This window comes from Panicum virgatum, chromosome 3K (assembly GCF_016808335.1).
Source record: "Panicum virgatum strain AP13 chromosome 3K, P.virgatum_v5, whole genome shotgun sequence".
Taxonomy (NCBI): Eukaryota; Viridiplantae; Streptophyta; class Magnoliopsida; order Poales; family Poaceae; genus Panicum; species Panicum virgatum.
In genome coordinates this window covers 13,991,714-14,016,735 of record NC_053138.1, presented here as the reverse complement: position 1 = coordinate 14,016,735, position 25,022 = coordinate 13,991,714, and the positions used below count along the sequence as shown (strand labels likewise).

The window sequence follows — 25,022 nt, the reverse complement described above, 5'->3', positions numbered from 1 at the left end:
ATCATCTGTGCTCGTCTTCGTGCGAGACTTCCAGTGTTTTTCGATCCTTAACCCAACAGGCGACCGGATTACACCGTTTTAAGTGCGTGGTAATTTGATTAACCATTAAGATGATAGCGCACTTAAGCCGGTTTAATTTGGGTGGTTCTGTTACAACTGGTGTTTGCGCTTTCCATCGGCGAGTGTATCCCACCTTACCGCGGCATCATCAGACCATGGACCCATTGTTTTACAGTGGGGAGAGAACTTGGATCACCTTCGAAAACGGAAGAGAAAGGTGTTCAAGTATGAGCTAATGTGGGAATCTCATGAGGATTTCTTCCCAATGCTAGCACAGATGTGGCAGGATGAAGGAAAGGCGAGCAAGATGGAGGAGCTACTCTCAAAACTCACGACTGTGTCAAGACGTCTAGGAGAGTGGGAATCTGATACTTTCGGAAATGTACGGAAGGAGCTTCGACACCTTAACGCGCGACTGGAGCAGCTACGGTCTGCACCGACTCGCACGGCACCCTCACATGAGGAAATAAAGGTGGTGGATAGAATTGTTGAGTTGCAGCATAGAGAAGAAATAATGTGGCAGCAACGATCGAGAGTAATGTGGCAGCAACGATCGAGAGTAATGTGGCTGACGGCGGGTGATAAGAACACAAAGTTCTTCCATTTAAGGGCCAGCCAACGTAAGAGGAGAAATAAGATTACAAAATTAAAGAAAGCTGATGGTCAGTTCACAGAAGTTGAGAGGGAGATGAGTGAAATGGCAATGCTTTTTTACCAAAAGCTTTACACAACAGAGGGCACAATAGGTATGGAGCGGGTTCTTGATACTATTCCATCCAAAGTTACAACAGGGATGAATTCTCAACTGTTGCGCCCGTATACAAAGGAAGAAGTGAAGGCAGCACTTTTTCAAATGTTCCCAACTAAGGCACCGGGTCCGGATGGCTTTCCAGCTCACTTCTTTCAGTGACACTGGGAGTTTTGTGGAGATGAAGTAACAGGGGTGGTACTGCGGTTACTGCAGGGAGAGGATGACCCATCGGCTATCAACAACACATGCATTGTGTTAATCCCCAAAGTGGAGCGACCGGAGGAGCTTGGCCAGTTCAGGCCAATAAGCCTCTGTAATGTGATATATAAGATTGAAGCTTATACTACCCGAAATTATAGCTGAGGAGCAATCTGCCTTTGTGCCGGGTCGCTTGATTACGGATAATATTATTACAGCTTACGAGTGTATGCATTTTATGAAGAAGAAGAGGGGACTCAATAACATATTTTGTGCTCTCAAGCTGGACATGAGGAATGCCTATGATCGAGACGAGTGGACATATTTGGAAGCGGTAATGAATTGGCTTGGTTTTCACAGGATGTGGGTGCAGGCTGTCATGCGTCTTGCATCCATAGTCTCTTTTTCGGTGCTTTTTAATGGCGAGCGTACAGAACCTTTCAAACCATCAAGAGGTATTCGCCAGGGAGATCCTATCTCACCCTATCTTTTTTGTTAGCAGCAGAGGGCCTTTCGTGCCTTATAAACTCAAGAGTTCAGTCTTCGCAGCTCAATGGTATCAAAGTGGCTCCATCGTCCCCGCCGGTGAGTCACCTGCTCTTTGCGGATGACAGCCTGCTGTTTTTCAAAGCTGACAGGGTGAGTGCAGAGGAAGTGAAAGACATTCTACAGGTTTACTGCGAGGCATCAGGACAACAAGTCAACATGGACAAGTCGTCCATTCACTTTGCAAAGGGATGCCCAGGCAGTTTAAGAGAGGAAATCAAAGGAATTCTGGGGGTGGACAATGAGGCCTTGAGCGAGAAATACCTAGGCATGCCCACTGATGTCGGGAGCTCATCAAATGGGGCTTTCAAGTATTTAAAGGACCGGGTGTGGGCTAGAGTTCAAGGATGGATGGAGAAAACACTTTCAGCAGGAGGAAAAGAGGTACTCATCAAGGCGGTAGGCCAGGCTATCCCAACTTATTCGATGTCATGTTTCAAGCTCCCGCATGGGCTTTGCAAACATATAGACAGCCTACTCAGGAACTTTTGGTGGGGGAGCAAAGAAGGGAAGCGTAAGACATGCTGGGTAGCATGGGATGATATGACAAAGCCAAAATATGCTGGAGGTTTGGGGTTCAGAGACATTGAGATGTTTAATCTTGCCCTTCTAGCAGGACAGGCATGGCGAGTAATGCAAGAGCCGAACTCATTCAGCGCGCGCATCCTCGGCAAGATGGTAGGCGACCTTATTGATTCTACATCGGCAAGATGGAATATGCAGCTTCTGAAGCGCTTTTTTACCCCATTGGACATTGAGGCTATTGCTAATATACCCCTTTGCACCGATGGGAAGGAGGACTTTTGGGCCTGGCAGTACGAATGGACGGGCGTATTCTCAGTCAGGTCGGCATATAGAATGCTAGTATTAAGGAAGGAAGTAAATACAGCCTGGCTAGAGAGCAAGGCTGGTCGTTCAGATACCATTTCAGTTAAGAAGGAATGGACTAATTTGTGGAGGGTGAAAGTGCCCTCGAAGGTACGAATGTTTTTGTGGAGGTTGGCCCGTCAGTCAATCCCAACTGGAGAAGTCCGATGCCGCAGGAACATGGCTCCCAACAGTAGTTGTAGTTTCTGCGGGGCTGAGGACTCATGGAGGCATGCGCTCCTTGAGTGCAATATGGCACGGTGTTTCTGGGCGCTAGAAAAGGAAGAGGTTTCTGAGTTCCTGGTGCAAACACAGACCCAAGACGCCCATAGCTGGCTGGTGGCAGTGATAGATCGCTTACCACATGAAGAGCTGACCCGAGTGGTAGTCTCATTGTGGGCATTATGGCATGCACGGAGGAAGGCAATACACGAAAATATTTTCCAAAGTCCGTTATCCACTCACTGCTTTGTTGATAGATTTGTGGCAGAATTGGAGATGACAGGACCAAAGCCAATAACGAAGCAGTTGGGCAACACCACTATGCCGGCGTGGCTTCCTCCTCCGATGGGAGTATGAAAAATAAATGTTGACGCGGCATTATCGAAGAACTCGAATACTGCAGCCGTGGCTGCGGTGGCCCGTGATGCCAGCGGTTTGTTCATGGGAGCTTCGGCAGTGGTTTTAGAAGGAATCACAAACACAGAGACGGCCGAGGCCCTGGCATGCAGAGAAGGTCTGGCATTAGCATCCGATCTTCTGATTCAGAACCTCAGGTTGGCTAGCGACTGTACTGTGGTCATCAAAAACCTGAAGGGCGGGGCAGCTATGGGCGTCTATGGCCCAGTGATACGGGAGATCAGGACAGGGAAAGAAGCGTTTGAAAGTGTTGAGTACTCCTGCTAATGGGGCGGGGTTTGACGGATTTTTTGGGTGGGTTTTAATATGGGTACTATTGGATGGGTGGAAACGAGTGACACTATAAAACGGGTTGGGGCGGGTTGGGTTGACGACACAGACGGGTTGGGATGGGTTGGGGCGCTATGGTAGTAGATCGGCGCGTAAGTCGCATATCATCTTTTGTCGTGACTTCGGGTTGGGGCGGGTTGGGGCATTGGGCCGACGGGGTGGGTCGGGCCGAGTGGTAGTTAGAGCTCTTGAAATATGGGTAGGGGCGGATTTGGGGCGGGTTCAACCCCATTAGCAGGCGTAGTGTTGAGTTCGTCCATGAGAATCGCAGGTTCAATGGAGAAGCTCATATTCTTGCTAGGAGCTCCCTGTATAATTCCTTTGGTAGGCATGTTTGGCTGCTGTCTCCACCGGACAGTATTTGTAACTCCCTTTTGCCTAGCTAATTAAAGTATGGTGTGCTCAAAAAAAAAAATTCGTCCGTGTTGGGCTAGAATGTAACTTCAACCGCAGTCGCGCGGTCTCCGAATGACCGCAGCAATAAAGAAGAGAAAACTTTGCTTTCAGTTTTCGTAGAGATCCAACACTAGAAACTGCATTCAAGTTTTGAATCCAAACACGAAGACGATAACATCCTTTTGGTGTCCTAGTAGACAACAATACAGATAATACAGTGCAACGCTACGTATCAAGTTAATGTTCTTAAGTGATATACTGTGATTTGGATGGATTATTAGTCCCATCATCAGAGACTTGGTTTTCTTGCATTGTGATGAAACAAGGACACCAACCAACCAAAGACCCTAATGGAATGGACCGCAAGATTCGAAGTAGGGTAGATAGCTATACTTCCGGGAAGCTTGGTGACAGCGAACTGGAGCGTACAAATACACCGTACCATTAAGGCATTAAACCTACATCACACCGTACAGTCTCTAGAACCTGCATTGAACGCTGATGGTGTGAACGCTGGACCACAGGAGGCCTCGGCCTCAGGCTCGCTCCTCGGTCTTCCTTGGCCGCACGCGCGAGACCATCTGCGGTTCCTGGCAGCCCAACGATCATGGCACGCAACAGAGCGACCGCGCCGCCGCCCGCCCGGCCGGCGGGCCATCTCTTTTTTCTTAGCTCTTGAAAGCGTCCAGGCTGAGGAGGTGAGGCGGCTGCCGCCTGCCGGGGCTCATCTAGACGCGAAGAATGTGCGCGGGGCCGGCGGGGCAGTGGGGCACCAGCACCTGTACGGCTGTACGGCCTCCGGCGGCGGCGGCGGCGGCAGCGAGGCAATGCGTGGAAGAAAATCGAGGGGGGTGGGGCTCGGAGACGGCGAAATTCGACCCGCGTGCGCGATCCGAGCTGTTGCAGACAGGGAATTCCTCGACGCAGCACTGGCCCAGTGGCCCCTGGCCTGGTGGGCGCGCGCGGCGCGCCGCGGGTGCGTTGATGCATACTCCAGTCGTCGCCGGTGTAGGCTAGTCGTCGCCGGTCAAGTCGCCCGGCGCGCACTGTCATGGCATGTGGCATGGTTGTCCATGGATCGACCTGAAACGTGCTGGTCGTCTTAGGTTAAGGTCATGTTTAGTTCCCACCCTGTAAACGCAAAACGTAAAATTTTATAAAGGAATCTTGCTAATTTGAAGTACTAAATGAAATCTATTTACAAAATTTTTTACATGGATGGGCTGTAAATCACGAGACGAATCTAATGAACCTACTTAATCCATGTTTTGCAACAGTGATGTTACCGTAACCATCTGCTAATTATTGATTAATCATGGACAAATTAGCATCATTAGATTCGTCTCGCGATTTACAACCCATCTGTGCAAAAAAATTTGTAAATAGACTTCATTTAGTACTTCAAATTGGTAAGATTCCATCGAAATTTTTTGTGTGTTTACACTCCGACGAGCTAAACACGGCCTAAGTAGCCCCCGAGCGGCTGACGATGCTAACTAGCCTGGGTGCAAAGCATTATGCATGCCAATGCCATCGAGTGCCCCCATCTATAGCATGCTGACGACTACCACTTCTGATCTGTCGGTCGCAGGCGCGCGCGCGCGCCCACACACACTAATAATACACGCTCGCGCGCACACTTTTTGACAGAGTATAAATTCCATGCTTTTGTTTATGGATCAAAGCATGCATTATTAATTGATTATTCGATCTGTGCTCTTGCAAAGCTAGCTAGCTTAGTGCTACTACTTGGAAATAATCAGATGAAGAAGCCGGTCTGGCCGACTGCATGCAGGGATGAAGGTTCGGCGCCACGAACGATGGACGACGACCCAGAAAGGTGCGCGAGCATGCGCCATGGAATCCGTCGGACCTGCTAGCTCCAGTCAGTCATGGCATGCTGTCGCCAACAAGCTACTATACACCGTACGTCTCGATGACTCGATCGACTTGCTCCCCAAACGTGCGCCACGCGAATTGTGGTTATTAGGCGCGCATGCAGAGCCCACCAGCGCGTCATGGCTATTGGCTGATGACCGTCCGGCACGTTCGTACAACTAACTCTTCCATTCACGGACACCCACCGTGTCTATCCATCGGCCGGCCATCGCCTTGGAAAAGTTGGGGGAAAGTAGGTACAGGTACAGGCATTAGGTATCCGTCTTGAAATTGAAATCCCCCACATTGGTACAATCGACGAGCTCAGAATCCACAGGACAAATTTTTCACAGACGACGAAAGAGCCCATTCAATTCTGATGTGCATGCAAAGCTCTCGGGGGGTCCTGACAGAGAAAATTCGTTCGTTCACTTAACCTTTTTGTTTACTTTGAATTCAATCCGACACCGTGGGTGCGTAGTACTTATTAATTGTCCGGAAAGCTACTAGTGCCCGCGCAGTCCGTCAACACAGGAAATTCCTGCGTTGGAATGTTCCTCGATCCATCTCTTGACGACTGGAAAAGTGATCGAGCTGGTCTGAAGACGGTTAAGCTCCATGTAATGGATCCACGTCGTTGGTCATTTAGTGTGCATAAACACGCTGCATGCATGTGGACTTCTGAACGGTTAAGTAGGAGTTAGCGAAATTGCCCCGGGCGCGCGCGGTTGAAAGTCTCGGCGGCAAATCGAACGGTATAGGTACTGTATGTGTCTTCAAATCCCCATCGATAATCGAGCTCAGAATAATCCACATTGTTTTTGGACAGCAAGGCAGGTTTTCACAGACGACGGTGCAAATTAAAGACGTACGGCTTCAGAATTCAGATCATTCCATTCAATTCAGATGTGGGTGGCAGTGCAAGTAATACTAGTGATCAAGAGTTGACGTACTTGTTGCCCATTATTTAGCGCTGGCCTGGTGACCGACCTGCGACCACACCGACGTATACGTACATTACGTACTGCGTCCATGTACGGGCGTAATCTCCCTTCGATCTGCAGCCGCATTTCCAGTAATAACCAACATATGCAACATATAGCAGTCGGTTAAAAGAACTAGAGTACATATACTGCACATGCGCATCCACGTCAGCCTCTGCCCTAAATTACTCCGCTGGCACTGTGATCTACACACTACGCATATCAACACAAGATCTGTTTTTTTAGTACAATAGTATATACAAGGATGACCAGGAGCGGATCTACAGGGTATGCCAGTTGGGCCACAGCATACCCTGCAATCCGGCCAATCCAGCAGGTTATTAGCCCATATGTACTCACCGCCGATCAGCGTCCGTGCCCAAATTTTTTTTTGCTTTTGAGTGCATGCTGGATTAGAACCCACACGCTACCTCAACTAGTAAAACGTGAACGCGTCTGTTGGTTTGCATGCTTCCGCTGACGGGATCGGAATCGATCAGTGACCACCACCGATTGAATTGCATATGTTCTATCAGTTTCCAGTCTTCTTCTGACAACGTACAACTCGCAATCTCGCATATTACTATGGTTGTATTGTTTCAAAAAACTATGGTTGTAAAGTTTGCTAGATTTCTGATTTGGAGAAACAGCTGGTCACTGGAGAGTACTTATTCAATTCAATGTGGTTATGGCAACCTAGCAGCCATGCCAGCCTGATTCTCCTCTTGTTCGTTGTGCAATTTTAGATGTTAAGATACCATGAAAATCTGTTACCATGCTTTTTGTTATTTACGCTTGTGTACCAAATTGCTTGGAAAATTTTATTTTTTTATAAAATTGTTCATTACTATATTTTATCAAATTATATATTGAAGTATTGATTTGGCATACCCTAAGCTCAAATTCTAGATCCGCCACTGACGTGCTACGTCAACGTGACTAGTACTCAACTCACAGGATTGTTTTTTTCTCCAATCGTATGAGACTGTGAGTGAGTGCGTCCGTAGCACATGACGCTTACAAGAAGCCTAGTAAGCAAGCACATGCTAAGATACGTTACGACTTACTTCTTCTGAGAGTTTAATATATCTTTTGGTGAACGAATGAACGATCCTCGGAATAGAGAGGTAGCAGGAAAAACGAAGAAGCTAGCAGCCTAGGCGGCACCCGGTACCGTGTTCTTGACACATGCACCTGTGTTGAACACGCGAGCCGTTGAAGAATTGAAGTTCGAAGCAGCCGCGCGCCTCCCCGTCCGCCGTCAAACCGTCACGGCGCGCTTTGGGATGTAGCGGCGGCCGGCGACGGCAAGGCACCAGAAATCTGGGCCAACCACCCAACCGGACACAGGCCGGAATTCTCGATCAACGTCGGCTTGCGCCTCACGCTTTGGGCCTTCTCACTCCGTAAACGCAAAAAAACTGTAAACGCATTAAAGTGAAAAAGAATCTTACTAATTTGAAGTACTAAATGAAGTCTATTTACAAAACTTTTTGCATGGTTGGGCTGTAAATCGCGAGACGAATCTAATGAGCCTACTTAATCTATGATTTGCAACATTGATGCTACAATAACCATCTGTTAATTATTGCTTAATCATGGATTAATTAGCATCATTAGATTTGTCTCGCGATTTACAACCCATCTGTATAAAAATTTTTGTAAATAGACTTCATTTAGTACTTCAAATTGGTAAGATTCCCACACAAAATTTTTTGCGTTTACAGGTAAAACGAACTAAACAGGGCCTTTGCTTGCTTCGATCAGTTGACGACGGCCACCTGCTTTCCATTTTGTCAGTATTCATTTTTGCCCCTTGAACTTTATGTTCCTTGCATTCCTTTATCTCCCTCTCTCCCTCAAAAAAAAAATCTTTCTTGCAGTGGCGGTATGCGTGAGTGTAATGACTTAATCCTTTGATTATTGTAAAGTTGTCACCTGGCTGTATCGTCTCGTTTGATTCGTTGTCATTTTGTTGGATGAGTATCCGCCGAGATCTTGTTTATGTCACACAGATCATATAGAGATGGACAATGCAAAGTCACGACGCGCGATGTCCATGGATGAGGAGCTGCTCCAGACCCAAGCAAGTGTCATCTAGAGCACGTGCCGGATCGGATGTGTTAGTAGCTTCGATTCAGTTTGTCGTACTAAGGGTTTCCCTTACCGGTGGGAACCGGTCCGGTCAAACCGGTCTGGTCCGGTTCCGATTTGGGCCGGTATCAAACTGGTTCAAATTCAAAAGTCAAATTTGAATTTAAAAAAATGAAAATTTCCCAAAAAGTCCTAATAATACTTCAAGGTGGGACGAATCTAATGGTGTCAAATTTTTCCAAAAATTCGTTTGTTTAACATACTTTTCGGGCATTTAAAGTTAAAACAAAAAAAAGAAAAGAAAAAAAATGAGACTACCCATTAAGGCCCACTTGATAAACCAGTCAAACCGGCCGGTATACCGGTCCAAACCGGTTGCACATGCGATTTTAAATTTGGATTTGAATTCAAACCGGTCAAACCGGCCGGTAAACCGGTCTAACCGGTCGGTATACCGGTACGAACCGGTTGAACTGAGTTTTTTGAATTCAAATTTGAATTTGACCGGTTTCTACCGGTAACAGGTCAAACCGGTCCGGTTTACCGGAACCGGAGTGCTCCGATTTGGGGTGTCCGGTTGGGAAAAAAACACTGGTCGTACTACGTGTGGTACCGCATTTGCTTTTTCTTTTGTTCGGCGGTGCATGTTAAGTGTGATGTACTGCGTTGCTGGGTTGTCTAGTGCTATCTATATTGTTTGTTCCGGCTGGTCGCTGTTATTAATAACACACTCTAACTTCTTTTTTTAGATCACACAGTACAACTCCAACACTTACAACGCACGCATACTCACACTCCTATGGACACACGCACGCAAATCCTACCTCTATGAGCATCTTTGAAGACTGAGCCGGCAAATAATCTTCTACCAAAGAGTTTCTAAAAAATGTCGGCCGAGCACATTTCGTTTGATTAATTCCGTTCTTCTGATCTTATTATCTACTCCAGATTTCGGGGAGTAGTTATCTTTATTTTTCATTTTTTCGAGTTAAGCTAAGGTAGCTGCCTGTATTAGCCAAATCTGTACCTAACTCTACGCATAAGCCAGATGGTCTGAAGTGTATCACAAGACAAGGGCTGTGTTTAGTTAAAAAAAATGCGAAAAGTGTTTGCGAAAAGTATTGTAGCACTTTTTTATGTGGTAAATATTGTCCTACCATATGCTAACTAGGCTCAAAAGGTTAATCTCGCAATGTACATCAAAACTATGCAATTAGTTTTTTTATTTACCTATATTTAGTACTCCATGCATAGGTCATTTATTATATTTAATGTTTCGATGTGATTTTGATGTGATGGAAAGTTTGAAAAATTTGGAAGAGTTGGGAGAACTAAACACAGCCAAGATTAGCCATACATGCGTAAAGGTCAAATCTTAGCTGGCCAACAGCTGCTGTCTGATAAGTACTCCGTACACTGCCACTGCCTGCCAGTTGTATGAACACTACTTTGGCTGTGTTCACTTCCCCAAACTCTTCCAAACTTTCCATCACATCGAAACATTAAATATAGCAAATGACACATGTATGGAGTACTAAATGTAGGTAAATAAAAAAATAATTGTTTAATTTTGATGTACGTTGCGAGACGAATCTTTTGAGTCTAGTTAGCCTATAATAGGACAATATTTACCACAAACAAACAAAAAATGCTACAATATGCTACAGTGTCCGATGTGACCTTTTCTACTAGATTTTCGCGAATCTAAACACACCCTTTGTCCTGTGCGTTGACAAAAGATTGGAGAAAAAATGAAGAAAAGATCGACAACACTTGTCTTGTGCGTTGACCAGAGCGACAATTTACCGTCAGGTGATTTGATTAGTATAGGGAGCAGAGATGAACCTGCTGCTAGCTTTGGTTCGCTTCAACAATAGTTAAACAATCAGATGAGATCCAGTGCCGTACTTAGCCAGGACAGCTGATTAATGAGCAGCTGTTTATGCTGCGGTTATCTTAATTCACCAGGGAATTATGCTTCGGATCTCTCTGTGTGTTGTGCATGCATGTAAGCCTTGACTTCCGGACCAAGATAAGTATAACAAGTATGCCTGCAATAGATGATCGATATAGATAGGAGTACACAATTTGAAGCCTCTAAAGTACTGATGCATCAACTAGCAGTACTGCCTAAACAACTTCTGAATGACGCCTGCCTGGACAAGTTTAAGATAAAAATGGCGCCTGCCTAAACAACTTGGAGGGACAAACAAGTTTGATGCCTTTTTATGTGTCACTGACACTAGCTAGCTAGGTGCACACTAGGCTTTTTTCGCCAACCACTAAAAGAATAATACCAATCTTGGAATAAATCCCTGAGTCGAGGATTCGAACTCTGGTGTACATGTTTCATCATAAGAAACTTTACCAGCTAAGCTACGCTTTGTTCGCTTTTTTTATTAAAATAAATATATCCATACATTCCTCTTGTCACAAATAAGTCATGTTTTTTTAATTAAATATGGTCTTCAAAACACAAATTTGTATGACACTTTTTGTTCCTCTCTCTCTCTCTTAAAAATATAGATTTATGAAGCTACATTTTGAAACAAATATATTCGTATCATCTTCAAATATCAAAATTCGACACATCGCGAACACAATGACTTATATGTGATTGGAGGGAGTAGAACTCTTCCCTTCAGTAGTTTACACAGAGAGCCATGCGATCAACGATTGATTTGCATCCGAAACGGCAGGGGGAGTAGTTATCAGCGGGAAGAGGGTGAGAAAGGAAAGGTTGTGACGACGGGAAGAAGATGCCTGCTCAGATTCGCTGAACCCGGACAAGGTTTCGCGCCAAACTATAGCCAGGCAGAGGGTTCTCGACTTCTCGTTGCCACAACTAGGCAAACAAATGTATTTTAGGCAAAATTAACAGAGACAGGAGGCTGGGACAGCCGGGGGAACAAAAGCATGGGAAACGAGACCAGCAGAACGTGGTTACGATTAATGAGGTAGCCGCCTAATTAACCTTTGCTTCCTTTAGCTGATGGTCAATCGTATCGCAGAAAGGCTAGCTAGATCTCTGGCCCCATGGGTCCGGCACGGGAACAGAGGGTAGCTGCCTTCCCGGTCCCGGCTGCCCCCAACTTTTGACTCCACTTGTTCAGTTGTTCTGCTAATCTCGTCTCTGATCTTGTACAGCGTTGGGGTTCGACTACCTGTCCCGTCTTCCAAGGCTCGCGTCTCACTGGCTTTCCGCTTGGCATCCCCCCGATCCGACGCCCTATATAAAGGGATCCCCGCCCTCCATGGATGGAGCACAGGATCTGGCTGCTGGCGAGGTGTGTGACGACTATACTCCGCAGCAGATCTCTGATCAGCTTGTGCTAGCCAAAGCCACCAAGTTTCTTCACAAGTAGTGTGCTCGATCTCTTCCAGTTCCTGCTGCCTTCTTCTTCATCTCCCCAAGCGCGGCGCCCAGGCAAGGTATAACTAACTATGCTTACTACTACTAGCATATACTGTATATATATGCATATATATGATATAAATACCATGCCTCATGCATATATGATAATACTTAATAATTTGAGCTCGACCATAGTCCATGCGTCTTTCCGTTGCTTCTTCCAGCACGGCCGTCTGTCTTTGATCTTGCGTGTTGACGTGGATGAGTAGTCAACAGCGATGGCGATCGTCCAAGTCTTTCTTTCTTTACTCCTCAAAATCCTCATCAGGAACAACACAAACCGAAACAGCATGCTCTTTCCATACGTACCTAGTGACCGTGTTTTGCCTTTAGATCCGTTTCTGGTGCGATGCAGGGGAAGTATGCACACGCTAATTTTGTGGCGTATTGGGATTTTAAAATCCTCCAAAAGTAGCTAGACACGATGTTGGTTGAACTTTGATACATGAAATATACGATTTGACTAATTGGTGGTCAAAAGTTATAAACTTTGCACAAATCTGATCGGAAGCACGATGTACTGTATATATAAAATACAAAGAAACAAACTGAAATTAACCACTGACGACGTGTGCAAACATATACCTCCGAACAGATGCATTGCACAAATATGCATCTCTGAAACTGAAACGATCCATGCATATATAATTTTTCCTTTATAGCTGCTGAAGCACTGCATATATCTTTTGGACTACTAACAGAGCTGTCCCTTCACGAGCAGACACCATTTCACAAATACTCCATCCCAACCATCAAAAAACAAATATATCCAACCTTTCACAAATAGACACCCCTCCCCTCCCATAATTTGCAAACCACCCTCTCAAAAACTAATGTCATTTTCGTGAACATGCGTCCCCTCAGAAATAGATATGGCCGCACATGCCATGCATGCAGCTTCTAATTAAAGGGGGAGAAGTTAAACCCAATAAATTCGAATATCTTAACCTGCTAGCCACCGTGCATCACTCGTGTATATGTATATATGCCGAATTTGACCCGGCTCCGATCGAGTTGTACTAAACTACTCCCTCCGTTCTAAATTATAAGTCATTCCAAGAATCTTGGAGAGTCAAAGTTTTTCAAGTTTTACCAAATTTATATGATAAGATAATGACATTTATGATACCAATTAAGTATCATTAGATTTTTTGTTAGTTATATTTTCATAGTGTACATATTTGATGTCATAAATTTTTATATTTCTCTCTATAATTTTGGTCAAACCTTGAGATGGTTTGACTCTCCAAAATTTTTGAAATGACTTATAATTTGGAACGGAGAAAATAACAATCAATCGGAATTCGGAACGAAGAAAAAAAAAGTAGTAGGCTGACGGCTCTCGTCCTACCGGAGTCCGTGCTGAAGACCCCTTCGCCCTTGTCCCGTTCCCGTTCGTCACCGCGGCCGCGCCCACGGCCCACGGAGGGGGCATCCAGGTCAACGAAGAGTTTACATGCGCCGCGCCGCCGCGGCCGCGCAGCCTTCCCCCGCGAGTTTTTCCGCCGGCAACCATCACGGTTTCACGGCGCAGTTCAAAGCCCTACCCGCACTTTCCGCGGTATCATGTTTATTCGAATGTTAGATTTTTGATCATTTTTCTTCGATAATGGACAAATAAAATATAGAATTTACTATGTAAATTCATAGCCTTGTATTTAACATTGATCTTGTAAAGATTCATAAAAACTAAACCTCAAATTTATCATATATATATTCTCAAATAATAGATATAAAAATTCGAATACGATCGGATACGGATTTGAATCTTTTTTTCATCTTTTTAATTGTAGGGAGCAAATAATACATAAAAAAATATATACAAAATTTTATTCTCATGTGTAATAATATGCTTGATAATATTAAAAAAATTAACAAAAAATTTTAAACATATCTATTTTAAAATATCAAATTTATTATAAGAATTCGGATGTCCACATCCATCCTTACGCGCAGCCTCCCCGCGAGCTTTTCCGCTGGCAACCATCACGGTTTCAGGGCGCAGTTCAAAGCCCTGCCCGCACTTTCGGCGGTCATCATGGCGGTCGCAGTCGCGGTCGCGGTCGCGTCCCGTCCCTTTCCGCGGTCATCAGCGATCTGCAGCCATGGCCAGGGCCAGAGGGCACCGCCGCACCGGCACCTGAACTGGATGCCCCTCCCCAAGCTAACCGTGCGCCGGCCTGCAGAATTCAACTGCGAGCACGGAAACGAAAACGCCAATCATTTTCAATAGCCTTAAAAAACAGAGGAACTTCGTACTCACACTACCAAAGGATTTTTTTATGTGTGGTGTTTCCAACTACTATTGATTTTCCCTTGAATAATAATAATAATAAATAAATAAATAAGAAAAGGAAAGGAAAGCATGTTTTGTGATACGTGCCCCGAACCTTCCGGACGTGGCCACGTGCGTGCGTCCGCGTCACCGGCCGCCGGCGCCGCACACTGCTCCACTTGCACGCACCTACAGTTGCAAGCGAGCATCTTCCTCCCCGAACTCCCCATGCCTTCCCAGTTCCCACCGTGTCGTCGACCTCTGGTCCCTCTATATATTCAGAGACGGGGAGCGAGCCGAGCTGCAGACACTCACGCGCTGCAGCTGCTTGCTCCTGTTTGGTGTAGGCAGGCGGCGGCACTCCCAGCAGCCAAGCGCGAGCGAGCGATCCTGAGGTGCCATGGCGACCAGCGAGGGCGTCCAGATGGCGGCGGAGCTGGACGGCGCCGCCAGGGGGCGCCCGTCGCCGGAGGCGCTCCGGGTCACTGTGCCGTCGGCGGTGATCGCGGGCTTCGCCGGCAAGGAGGCGGTTCCGGCGGCCGCTTCTCCAGCGGCGGCGCGCGGTGATCGCGCTGGAGCGCCGGGGACCGAGGCCGCGTACTCCGTCTCGCTCAGCGTGCCGGCGTCGCCGTCGGGCCTGCACCTGGCGCAGCTCGGCGCGTGCGCGTCCGTCCGCAGCGACGGCGGCGACGCCGTGCGCGTGGCGCCGTCGCCGGCCGAGGCGACGCCAGGGCCAGACGCGGGCCACCACACGGCTGAGGCGGCGGCGCCGCAGCTGCTGAAGCAGGCGCGGTTCCACTCGCAGCCGACGCTGACCATCAGGACCGAGGAGCCGCCGCTGCAGCGCATGCGCAGCGTGTCGCGCAGCGACAGCACGCGGGACCGCCGCTTCGACCAATTCAAGACCTTCTCCGGCCGCCTCGAGCGCCAGCTCTCCAACCTCCGCGGGGTGCCGCTGCCGCAAGACCCGGCCGAGGTTGAGCCCGCCGACTCCAAGATCTCCGAGGAGGAGACCGACGACGACGAGGTGCCCACCGCCGACCGCTACTTCGCGGCGCTCGAGGGGCCCGAGCTCGAGACGCTCCGGCCGACGGAGGTGTCCGCGCTGCCCGAGGACGAGGCGTGGCCGTTCCTGCTGCGGTTCCCGATCAGCGCGTTCGGGATGTGCCTGGGCGTGAGCAGCCAGGCGATGCTGTGGAAGGCGCTGCAGACGGAGCCCGCGACGGCGTTCCTCCGCGTGAGCCCGGGCGTGAACCACGCGCTCTGGTGGGCCTCCGTCGCGCTCATGGGCCTCGTCTCCGCCATCTACCTGCTCAAGGTGGTGTTCTACTTCGAGGCGGTCCGCCGCGAGTTCCACCACCCCATCCGCGTCAACTTCTTCTTCGCGCCGTGGATCGCCTGCCTCTTCCTCGTCAAGGGCCTGCCGCGGCCGGTATGGACGATCCACCACGTCGTCTGGTACGTGCTCATGGCGCCCATCTTCTGCCTGGACCTCAAGATCTACGGCCAGTGGATGTCCGGCGGCGACCGGCGGCTGTCCAAGGTGGCCAACCCGACGAACCACCTCGCCGTCGTCGGCAACTTCGTGGGCGCGCTGCTGGGCACCCGGATGGGGCTCCGCGAGGCCCCCATCTTCTTCTTCGCCGTCGGGCTGGCGCACTACGTGGTGCTGTTCGTGACGCTGTACCAGCGGCTCCCCACCAACGTGCAGCTCCCCAAGGACCTCCACCCGGTGTTCTTCCTCTTCGTTGCGGCGCCCAGCGTGGCGTCCATGGCCTGGGCCAGGCTCTGCGGCGAGTTCAACTACGGCGCCAAGATCGCCTACTTCATCTCGCTCTTCCTCTACATGTCGCTGGTACGTGTCCGTGCAGCAGCACTTGCTGACACATCGTTCTTCTTATATATTTGTAAATTTAGCCTCTGAGCTGACGATGGAAGCATGTACAGGTGGTGCGGATCAACTTCTTCAGGGGCGTCCGGTTCTCGCTGGCGTGGTGGGCGTACACGTTCCCGATGACGAGCGCGGCCATCGCGACGACGCTGTACGCGTCGGCGGTGACCACCGTGCTCACCCGGGCGCTGGCGGTGGGGCTCTCCGGGATCGCGTCCGTGACGGTCACCGGCGTGCTGGTGGCCACCATGTACCACGCGTTCGTCCGCCGGGACCTGTTCCCCAACGACGTGTCCATCGCCATCACGCAGCGGCCCAAGGCCAAGTTCAGCAAGATCCTGGCGCACCTCCGCTCCTCCGGCACCGACGTCAAGGAGCTCGTCTTCTCCGTCTCCAGGCACGCCGGCTCCGACGCCAGCAGCGAGTCGCCATCCCCGATGGCGCGCGGCCGCTGCGGGGCAGAGCCGTAGGCGCGGCGACCATGGAGGAGCAGACGGCAGTGTCGATTTGTAGTTGAGATATTACTTCACTCCCGATTAGGAACCTGTACAGGCTTCAGAGAAGTTCCTTTATTTTGTTTTCATCCGTGCAGATGCCCAGCACGCACGTGGCACGCTAGCCGACAGGGCAGCTAGAGATATGTGTCCTTTGAGCGATTGCCATGACAAGGATGCAATCACGGGAATGGCACTAGTTCAATTGAGTTTCTTGTACCTTTGGTTTTTACTTGTTTTACATAATTTTAATTGCAGGTATATGACGCTAGCTCATGAACCTATTCTTCATAAGCAGACTTTCCTCTGAAACCCTTATTCAAAGAAACATTTTCTCTGAATGTCTGAAACTCTGAAACCAACTTAGGCCCTGTTTGTTTCCGCTTTTTTGATCTCGCTTTTCTGAGAATCAGGATTCTGAGATAAGCCAGCTGCCTGAAGAATCGGCTGTCTGAATAAGCAGGGTGTTTGGCAATTCTGATTATTTTGACCCGATTCTCTGAGTTGAGTGGTAAAATGTCTGAAATACCCTTGAGACCGATACATCTCATTTTTTTTTTGCTGAATACGAGCAGAATTCAATAATTCTTATATTTTTTGAGTATCTTGACTAGATAATTATATTACAATAATATCAAATATATTTTAAATTTTTTGAAACCAAAATATACTTTAAAGTTAAATATACTTTTCCAATCTTTTTTTCTACTAATCTTTATCAATTCTCTTCCTACTTTCTTTTTCTACTCTATCATCCTTATCTCTTCTTCAACCTTCCTCCCCTGGCTCATCCGCGACGCGGCGATAGCAGGGGAGGGCGGCGGCGCGGCAGCAGCGCGCTCGTGGTTCGTGGCCGCAGGCTCCTCCGCCGCGTTCGCTCGGTGCCCCCTCCGCAGCGGGGCCCGCCTCCGGGGTCGGAAAGAAGGCGCGCGTCTGGGGGTGGCACTTCCCCAGCCCGCTCAAGGCGTTCCGGCGCCGGAGGTCGTCGGCGAGCGTGGCCGGGCGGGCGTGAGCCAGCGGTGCAGCAGTAGGGGAGGCGGGCGGCGGCGTGACAGCAGGGTGCAGCAGCAGGGAGGGCAGCAGCGCGGCAGCAGGGGCGGCCGGGCGGCGCGGCAGCAGCAGGGAGGGAGGGCGGGGCGGCAGCAGCAGGGAGGGAGGGCGGCGCAGCAGCACGAGGAGCGGGCGGCGGTGCAGGGGTGCCACGGCGCCGGCGTGTTGCTCCCGCGGGTCGCTCGATAGGGGAGGGGCCGCTCGGGACCGAAGGGGTATCGGGGGTAGGGGAAGGAAAATCGCCTCGCTTCTGGGATGCGCGACTCGCACGACGCGGTGGGGAGAATCCTCTCTCACGTTGTATTCTCGATTCCGGGAGAAGCCGTGGCACTCATAATCGAGAAATAAGCAGGGCGTTTTGGTGGGATTTTGGATTGTTTCCATCCAGAATCGAGAAATAAGCAGAAACAAACACAGCCTTAAGATGACGGCTGGGCTCCCAAATCAAAATGCAGAAACAAACACCCGTTTGGTTGCTTCTGTCCCCTCCGTACAGTAACCAGGGCGACTTGAAGGGGATCTTCGGTTCCGGCGCCGGATCCCCTCCTTCTTGGGGATTCTCGACGGCCATGGACGATGGGGGATCCTCAGAATCGGTATCCTGTATATATACCTTTCTCTTCCTAGATTTAGATAGTTTAAGAGCATGTTAAACAGGTTCTTTAAATCTGTAAAAAATAAGAAAGAGCTCTAAATCTTGTTTCCAACAGAGCAGCTAAACTGGTGGCCTCGCTTTCTCCGTCGGCATCCCGCAAAACACGGTAGGCATCTTTGCCGACGCCTCGCCGCTTGCTATCCTCCCGTTTCCTGCGCGGTCGTCGCCTCCCGCGCGCCCGTCGCCCTCCCACGCCTCCCTCCCGCGTGCTGAAGGCGAGCGGCGGCGAGCTCGACACAGACCCCGATGGCCGCGCGCTCGGGGCGGAGGCGCTAGACGCTTGGCGCGGAGGCCGCGCCGAGCCCGTCGGAGTCCGGCGGAGGGCGGCCGGGGCGGCGAGCGGAGGCCGACGCGCGCGCATCGGCCCAGGACGGCGAGCGGCCCGTCGGAGCCGGCGTGGGGGCAGCAAGCAGTGGGTCGAGGTGGGGCCGTGGGGGAGGGGGGGGGGGGCGAGATGCGGGGAGCTCGCGCGCGCCGGCGGCGGGAGCTCGGCCCCGGACCGGCGGCGGGAGCTCGACGCGGGCCGCAGCACTGGCGGGATCTCGGCGAGAGGGAGGGGACGGGAGGGAACTCACGCCTGCGGCGGGTCAGCTCGAGCGCGGTGGCGGAAATCGTGGCGGGCGGAGCTCGAGAGGCGTGCGGCGGGAGGAGCTCGGGAGGCGCGCGGCGGCGGACCTTGCGGCGGGCGGCAGCGGAGCTTGCGGCAGACAGAGCTCGCGCGGAGTCGGGCAGCGGGCGGAGCTCGCGCGGCGAGGGACGAACGGGAGGGAGGTGATTTGGAGAAGCTGTTGGATCTCCTACACTTTTGAGAAGCTTTAATTTTTTTAGCTAGTTTTTTAGCTCTCCATTTAGCTAGACTTTTTAGCTTGGCCGCGTTTGGTTAAGGCGGTAAAAAATTTCGCGAAAACTTTTTACATTTTTAACCACTAATTTAGAGTATCAAATAAAGTCTAATTATAAAACCACTTCTACAATCCCGTGTAAATCGCGAGACAAATCTAGTGAGGTCTTTGGCCGCGTGATTAAAGGATGGTACTGTAGCATCACTGTAGTAAATAATTAATTAATTACCGTCATTATATTCGTCTCGAAAAATTACACCTATCTCTGAAATTTTTTTGCAAATAGATTTTATTTATTACTCTATGCATGCGAGATTCTCTTCTCACAAAACGTGCCCGAAAAATTTCGGGTAGAAACCAAACACGACCCTTATCTGTTGGAGATGGTTAGGTTTGGCATGCCTGTGAATGCGTGTGGTCCCATCGACCTGGGCTTTTGCGCCTCCTGCGTGAGATGACGACGTCGATGTGACGAAAGCAGATCGAGTATTGGCGCGACCTCCTTCGACATCCCTGGCGGTTTGCCTATCTCTGCGAGCGGCAGTGGCGGCTTAACCGTGTGTTTGGTTGGGAGAAGAAGTCCAACCCGGATGGATCGGACCTCTTTTTGGAGTGTTTGGATGTAGACAACAGGGGACGGAGCGGACCCAGAGAGGTATATTCGGTAGAGATGCAGGTTGGCTCTACCCCACAAAATCTGACGCACGAGTTGGCTCCGCTCCGCTCTGACGCGGCGTCTCTCTCCCGTCACTGCCCCATCTCTCTCCCGTCTCTCCTATGCTGCCCCATGCCCCATCTCTCTCCCCATCTGTCTGCTCGCCCAGCGCCGCCCCCGGCCCGCCGCGGTACGCACGCCCGCCGTGCCCGCCGTGCACGGACCACGCTACGCCGTGCCGCGCTCGCCGGCAGTGGATCGGCCCCGCCACGCCGCGCTCGCGCCTGCGCCGTGGGGGAGAAGGGCGAGGCCGAGCCTCTGCGCCGCCGGGGGAGGAGGGCGCCGCTGCCGGGGAGGGCCGAGGCCGCGCCCCCTCCACGACGAGGGCCAAGGCCGGCAGCGCCCCGCCCCGGCGCCCCGCCGTGCTGCCTCCACGCCAAGGCTCGGGGCAACGCCGAGAAGGCCGCCTGCGGCGGATCCGGCCCCGCCCCGGCGCCCCTCCTCCACGCCGAGGCCCGCGGCCGCGCCGGAGGAGGCCGCCGGCGGCTCAGGCCATGCCGCGGATCGGGCCGGCGGGCCGAGCGCGCGGCGGCCGGCGGCAAGGCAGGGCCGGCAGGCGAGGTGGGGGCGGCAAACCGTGCGCTCGGGCTCGGGCTCGGGCTGAGGAAGAAGGTAAGGGAGAGAAAAAAAAAGAAAAAGAAAAGGGTGAGAGAAAAAAAATAAAAAGAAAAAGATGAGAGCTTGACAGGTGGGGTCCATTGGTTGCAAGTGGGACCCTCACTAACGGTGTTATCATGCCATCCAACCCGTATTCCCAATTCTTTCAACCAAACATGGAATGGGTTCACTCTGTCCTCAAAATCAGAAGTGCAACCAAACAATGGATGGGTTGGCTCCGTCCCCAAAATCCGGGTTAGATCCAATCCAACCCAGTGATCCCGCATCCAAACACACGCTTAAGGTTCATTGTCCCTCAGTTAGGCTTCCTCATGCCAGTGAGGCATGGGTTATTCTTCCAGGGCGACGTCTCCAGAAGGAGACGAGGTGGGTGTGTGGAGAGCAGCTTCCACATCCATGGCAGCTTCCCCCAACTTCGTTGGAGGCAACGGCATGAGTGAAGATCCCTCCCTCTTCTTCTTTCTCCGGTGATGCTGATGAGACTGGCTTCTCCAGTGAGGATTTTGGGAGATACTCCCTCCATCCAGTGAGGATAGATATGTTTCAAAAACTCAAATGTTTAAAAATAATAGATATATTTGCTATTGGGATGAGATGTGGCAATAAATAGCACTAGTAATGAGGAGTTTCCAATTAAAATATTGGAGGATCAACAAAAATTATGTGTTGCATTTATTAGATTGATAAGCACACCTGATGCTCTTAGTCATTGTGCCATATAGAAATATATCTATCAAAACTGGATGGAGGGAGTACATCTCCTGACTTGCTGTGAAATCGGGTTGGTTTTTATCTTCCACTACTTTTGATGGTTTCCTTCCCCTTCTGGGGACTCGTCGTCCTGCGAGCCGGGGCTGTTTGGTGATTGCTCTCCATCGATGTGAGGGCCTCTGACCACCTTAATTGGCTTGTACCTTCAGTGTTCGCAAAGCATGTTGGTGTAGCTGATGTGCTGCTCATGATGCCTCTGGAAATTTCTATTGTCTTTCGTCGGGAAGGTGGTCGACTTCATGTGCGGCACGCTCGATGGCTGACAACGGGGCGATCGGGAGGAATTTGCAAGGACTTGATATAATTTATTTTACTTTCGGTGTTATCTTTGTAAGTTATGAGTTGTAAACTATGGTAAATTTAAGTGAATCCCCCCTAAAAAAGGGTTTATGTGACATATAATTCCGGTTTCTAAAAAAAACTTACTAGTCCAGCCCAATACGTTTTGTACTCCTATGCTGAGATATATAACATCATACTGATGAATGATTTTTTGGACAGCATAAGTGGACATTTGCAATTTTGCGCGCTGTATAAAACAAAAAAAAGAAGGTAATCGGACAAAAAGAAAATCAATCAAGTAATATTTCTGGCAGCCAATTAAAGGGATGAATAAGCTATATTTACAATCATGCACACATACTCACTCCTATAAATTACGTAACTCTATCCTATTAGGACTTTCGAGAAATTGCACCAGTCAAATTCTAAGATAAATATCTTTACCGGTTGGCTACGTTCAGTTCCCATTGTCCATTCTGATGTGACGTTTGTTTGGTTGTTGACAAATGTTGTGCCATGTTTAGTTTCAACCTCATAAACCCATAAACAAAAAAACATTACATCGAATGTTTCGACACATGTATGAAGTATTAAATGAAGTCTATTTACAAAATTTTTTGCATAGATGGGCTGTAAATCGCGAAACGAATCTAATGAGTCTACTTAATCTATGATTGCAACAGTAATGCTACAGTAACCACCAGTTAATTATGGATTAATCATGAATTAATTAGCATCATTAGATTCGTCTCGCGATTTACAAACCATCTGTGCAAAAAAATTTGTAAATAGATTTCATTTAGTATTTCAAATTAGCAAGATTCTTTCGAATTTTTTTTTGCTTTTCAACTGGCCCAAACCGCGACTTTAACGCATCGTGACTTCGTATACGAGCGAGTCTTCCAAACCGTAATTAAAGCTTTGGTTGACTAATCATGCGGTTCACCAGCAACAAGATGCAGCCATGATTAAAAAGACTTGTGCCGCTAAAGCTTGCTTCATCAGCAACAGGACGCCGGAGTTGCCCGACAGCAATGGAGGACTCCACCAGGTCGCCGCTGGTGCTCCTCTTGGCCCTCCTCTCACTTGTTGCCGCCATCCTCTTGTTGCTTCACCATCGCCATGCCCGCAAGATGAAGATGCCTCCGGGGCCGCCGGCGCTGGTCTTCCTCGCCAAGTTCCTGGCCCTCCGGCGATCCATCTTTGACCTTGCCCCACTCCTCCGGGACCTGCACGCGCGCCACGGCCCCGTCATCTCCGTCCGCCTCTTCCGCACGCTCGTCTTCGTCGCCGACCGCCGCCTAGCGCACCGCGCCCTGGTGCAGAGCGGGGCCACCTTCGCCGACCGCCCGTGGCTCGTCGAGCCCGGCCGCCTCTTCACCGCCGGGGCGCGCGACATCAGCACCTCCCCGTATGGGCCCTACTGGCGTCTCGTCCGCCGCAACCTCGCCGCCGAGGCGCTGCACCCCGCCCGCGTCGGCCTCTACGCGCCGGCGAGGCGGCGGGCAAGGGACGCGATCGTGCGCGACCTCCTCGCCGCGCGCGGCGGCGACGGGTCGAGGGCCGTGGAGGCGAGGCCGGTGTTCCGGCGCGCGCTGTTCGAGCTGCTCGTGTACATGAGCCTCGGCGCCAGGCTGGGCGCGGAGGTGCTGGACGAGGTCCAGAAGATGCAGCTGCAGATCCTGCGCTCCATCACCAGCTTCCCCGTCTTCTCCTTCTTCCCGGCCGTCACCAAGAGGCTCTTCCCCGGCCGCTGGGAGGCCTACGCGGCCGTGCGCCGGAGGCAGGACCAGATCTTCCTCCCGCTCATCCGCGCCAGGCGCACCGCCGAGGCCGCCGGTCCGCCGTGCTACGCGGACTCCCTCCTCGCGCTGCGCGTCGCCGACGAGGGCGACCGCGCGCTCACGGACGCCGAGCTGGTCAGCCTCTGTTCCGAATTCCTCAGCGGCGGAACGGACTCGACGGTGACCCTGCTGGAGTGGATCATGGCCGAGCTGGTCAACCACCCAGACGCGCAGGCCAAGGTGTACGAGGAGGTCAGGTCCAAGCCGGAGCTCAACGAAGGCGACCTCCAGGAGATGCCGTACCTCAAGGCCGTCGTGCTGGAGGGCCTGCGGCTACACCCGCCGGGCCACTTCCTCCTCCCGCACGGCGTGCGGAGCGACGCCGACATCGGCGGCTACCGGGTGCCCAGGGGCGCGGAGGTCAACTTCCTGGTCGCCGAGTTCGGCCGCGACGGGGCGGCGTGGACGGCACCGCTGGAGTTCCGGCCGGAGCGGTTCCTGGACGGCGGCGAGGGCTGCGACGTGGACATCACCGGGAGCAGGGAGATCAAGATGATGCCTTTCGGCGCCGGGCGGCGGATGTGCCCCGGCCACACGCTGGGTCTGCTGCACCTCGAGTTCTTCGTGGGGAGCCTGGTGAGGGAGCTGGAGTGGCTGCCGCCGGCGGAGGGGGAGGCCCTCGACATGACCGAGGTGCTGGATTTCACCACGGTTATGAAGCATCCGCTCCGAGCTCGCATCAGACCCAGGATTTCATGATGGATGCTTTTTTTTTTTGACGGTCAACGGGGGAGGAGAACTCCCCACCTGAATTCTATTATATTGATAAAGGTGTTAGCCCTAGAATGACCCACAATACAGGAAAAATTACAACACGAGTTTGATAACAACAAACAGCACTGACATGACACAAAGACAACAACAGCACAACACGACAACGAACACAGACCCTCTAAGTGAGAACACAAGCTGTAACCATCCCAAATCGTTAGAGAGCCATCACAATCGAGCAGCGTGCTTACCTTCACCACAATGGTTGTTGCGCCACCACACCACCTATCGTAGCCGTCCCGCTGCCACTCTCCACCTTCCAATAGGGAGAGCCACCCAGTAGGTCCTACTGTCACCCTCCACCTTCCAATAGGGAGGGCCGCTCAGCAGGATGGGGACTAAAAGTGGTGGGGGCGCGCCGACCACTGTGAGCCGGAAAGCTTGTTCCCATTCCTTCATGATGGATCCTTCATGATGGATGCTTGTTCGTCTCCTCCTCAAAAATCAGAAGAAATAATGTGTATTATGTTTTCGATCATATAATTCCCATTCCGATACTTCAGTAAAGGCGTCATCAAGCTTGCCTGCCTTGAACCGAATAAAGTTCTTGAAAGTTGAAACCATCTAGTATGAACAAACAATCTAAATGAACAAAAAAACAAGCACAATAACATCCGTTGCACTCATGTTGGCTCCGACCGAACCACTGCCCACCGA

General features: G+C 50.8%; 2 protein-coding genes across 2 annotated transcripts; both read left to right on the top strand.

The window, feature by feature from the left end:
* The first annotated feature begins 14,502 nt into the window (after positions 1–14,502).
* LOC120697708 (S-type anion channel SLAH2-like) lies at positions 14,503–17,074 on the top strand. The gene is made up of 2 exons (XM_039981010.1): positions 14,503–16,287; positions 16,380–17,074. Exons 1-2 carry the CDS (start codon positions 14,833–14,835, stop codon positions 16,791–16,793), a joined length of 1,869 nt encoding a protein of 622 aa, XP_039836944.1. The 5' UTR covers positions 14,503–14,832; the 3' UTR covers positions 16,794–17,074.
* A 5,579-nt stretch (positions 17,075–22,653) lies between these two features.
* On the top strand, positions 22,654–24,380 carry LOC120697707 (cytochrome P450 89A9-like). Its single transcript, XM_039981009.1, has one exon. The coding sequence runs from the start codon at positions 22,785–22,787 to the stop codon at positions 24,291–24,293; it is 1,509 nt and encodes a 502-aa protein (XP_039836943.1). The 5' UTR covers positions 22,654–22,784; the 3' UTR covers positions 24,294–24,380.
* Positions 24,381–25,022: the final 642 nt, after the last annotated feature.

Excerpts from the sequence above, each read along its gene's own strand:
- LOC120697707 (XM_039981009.1), top strand. The coding sequence starts at position 22,785 with ATGGAGGACTCCACCAGGTCGCCGCTGGTGCTCCTCTTGGCCCTCCTC.
- LOC120697708 (XM_039981010.1), top strand. The coding sequence starts at position 14,833 with ATGGCGACCAGCGAGGGCGTCCAGATGGCGGCGGAGCTGGACGGCGCC. Across the intron at positions 16,288-16,379 it reads TCTTCCTCTACATGTCGCTG|GTGGTGCGGATCAACTTCTT; the intron begins GTACGTGTCCGT and ends AAGCATGTACAG.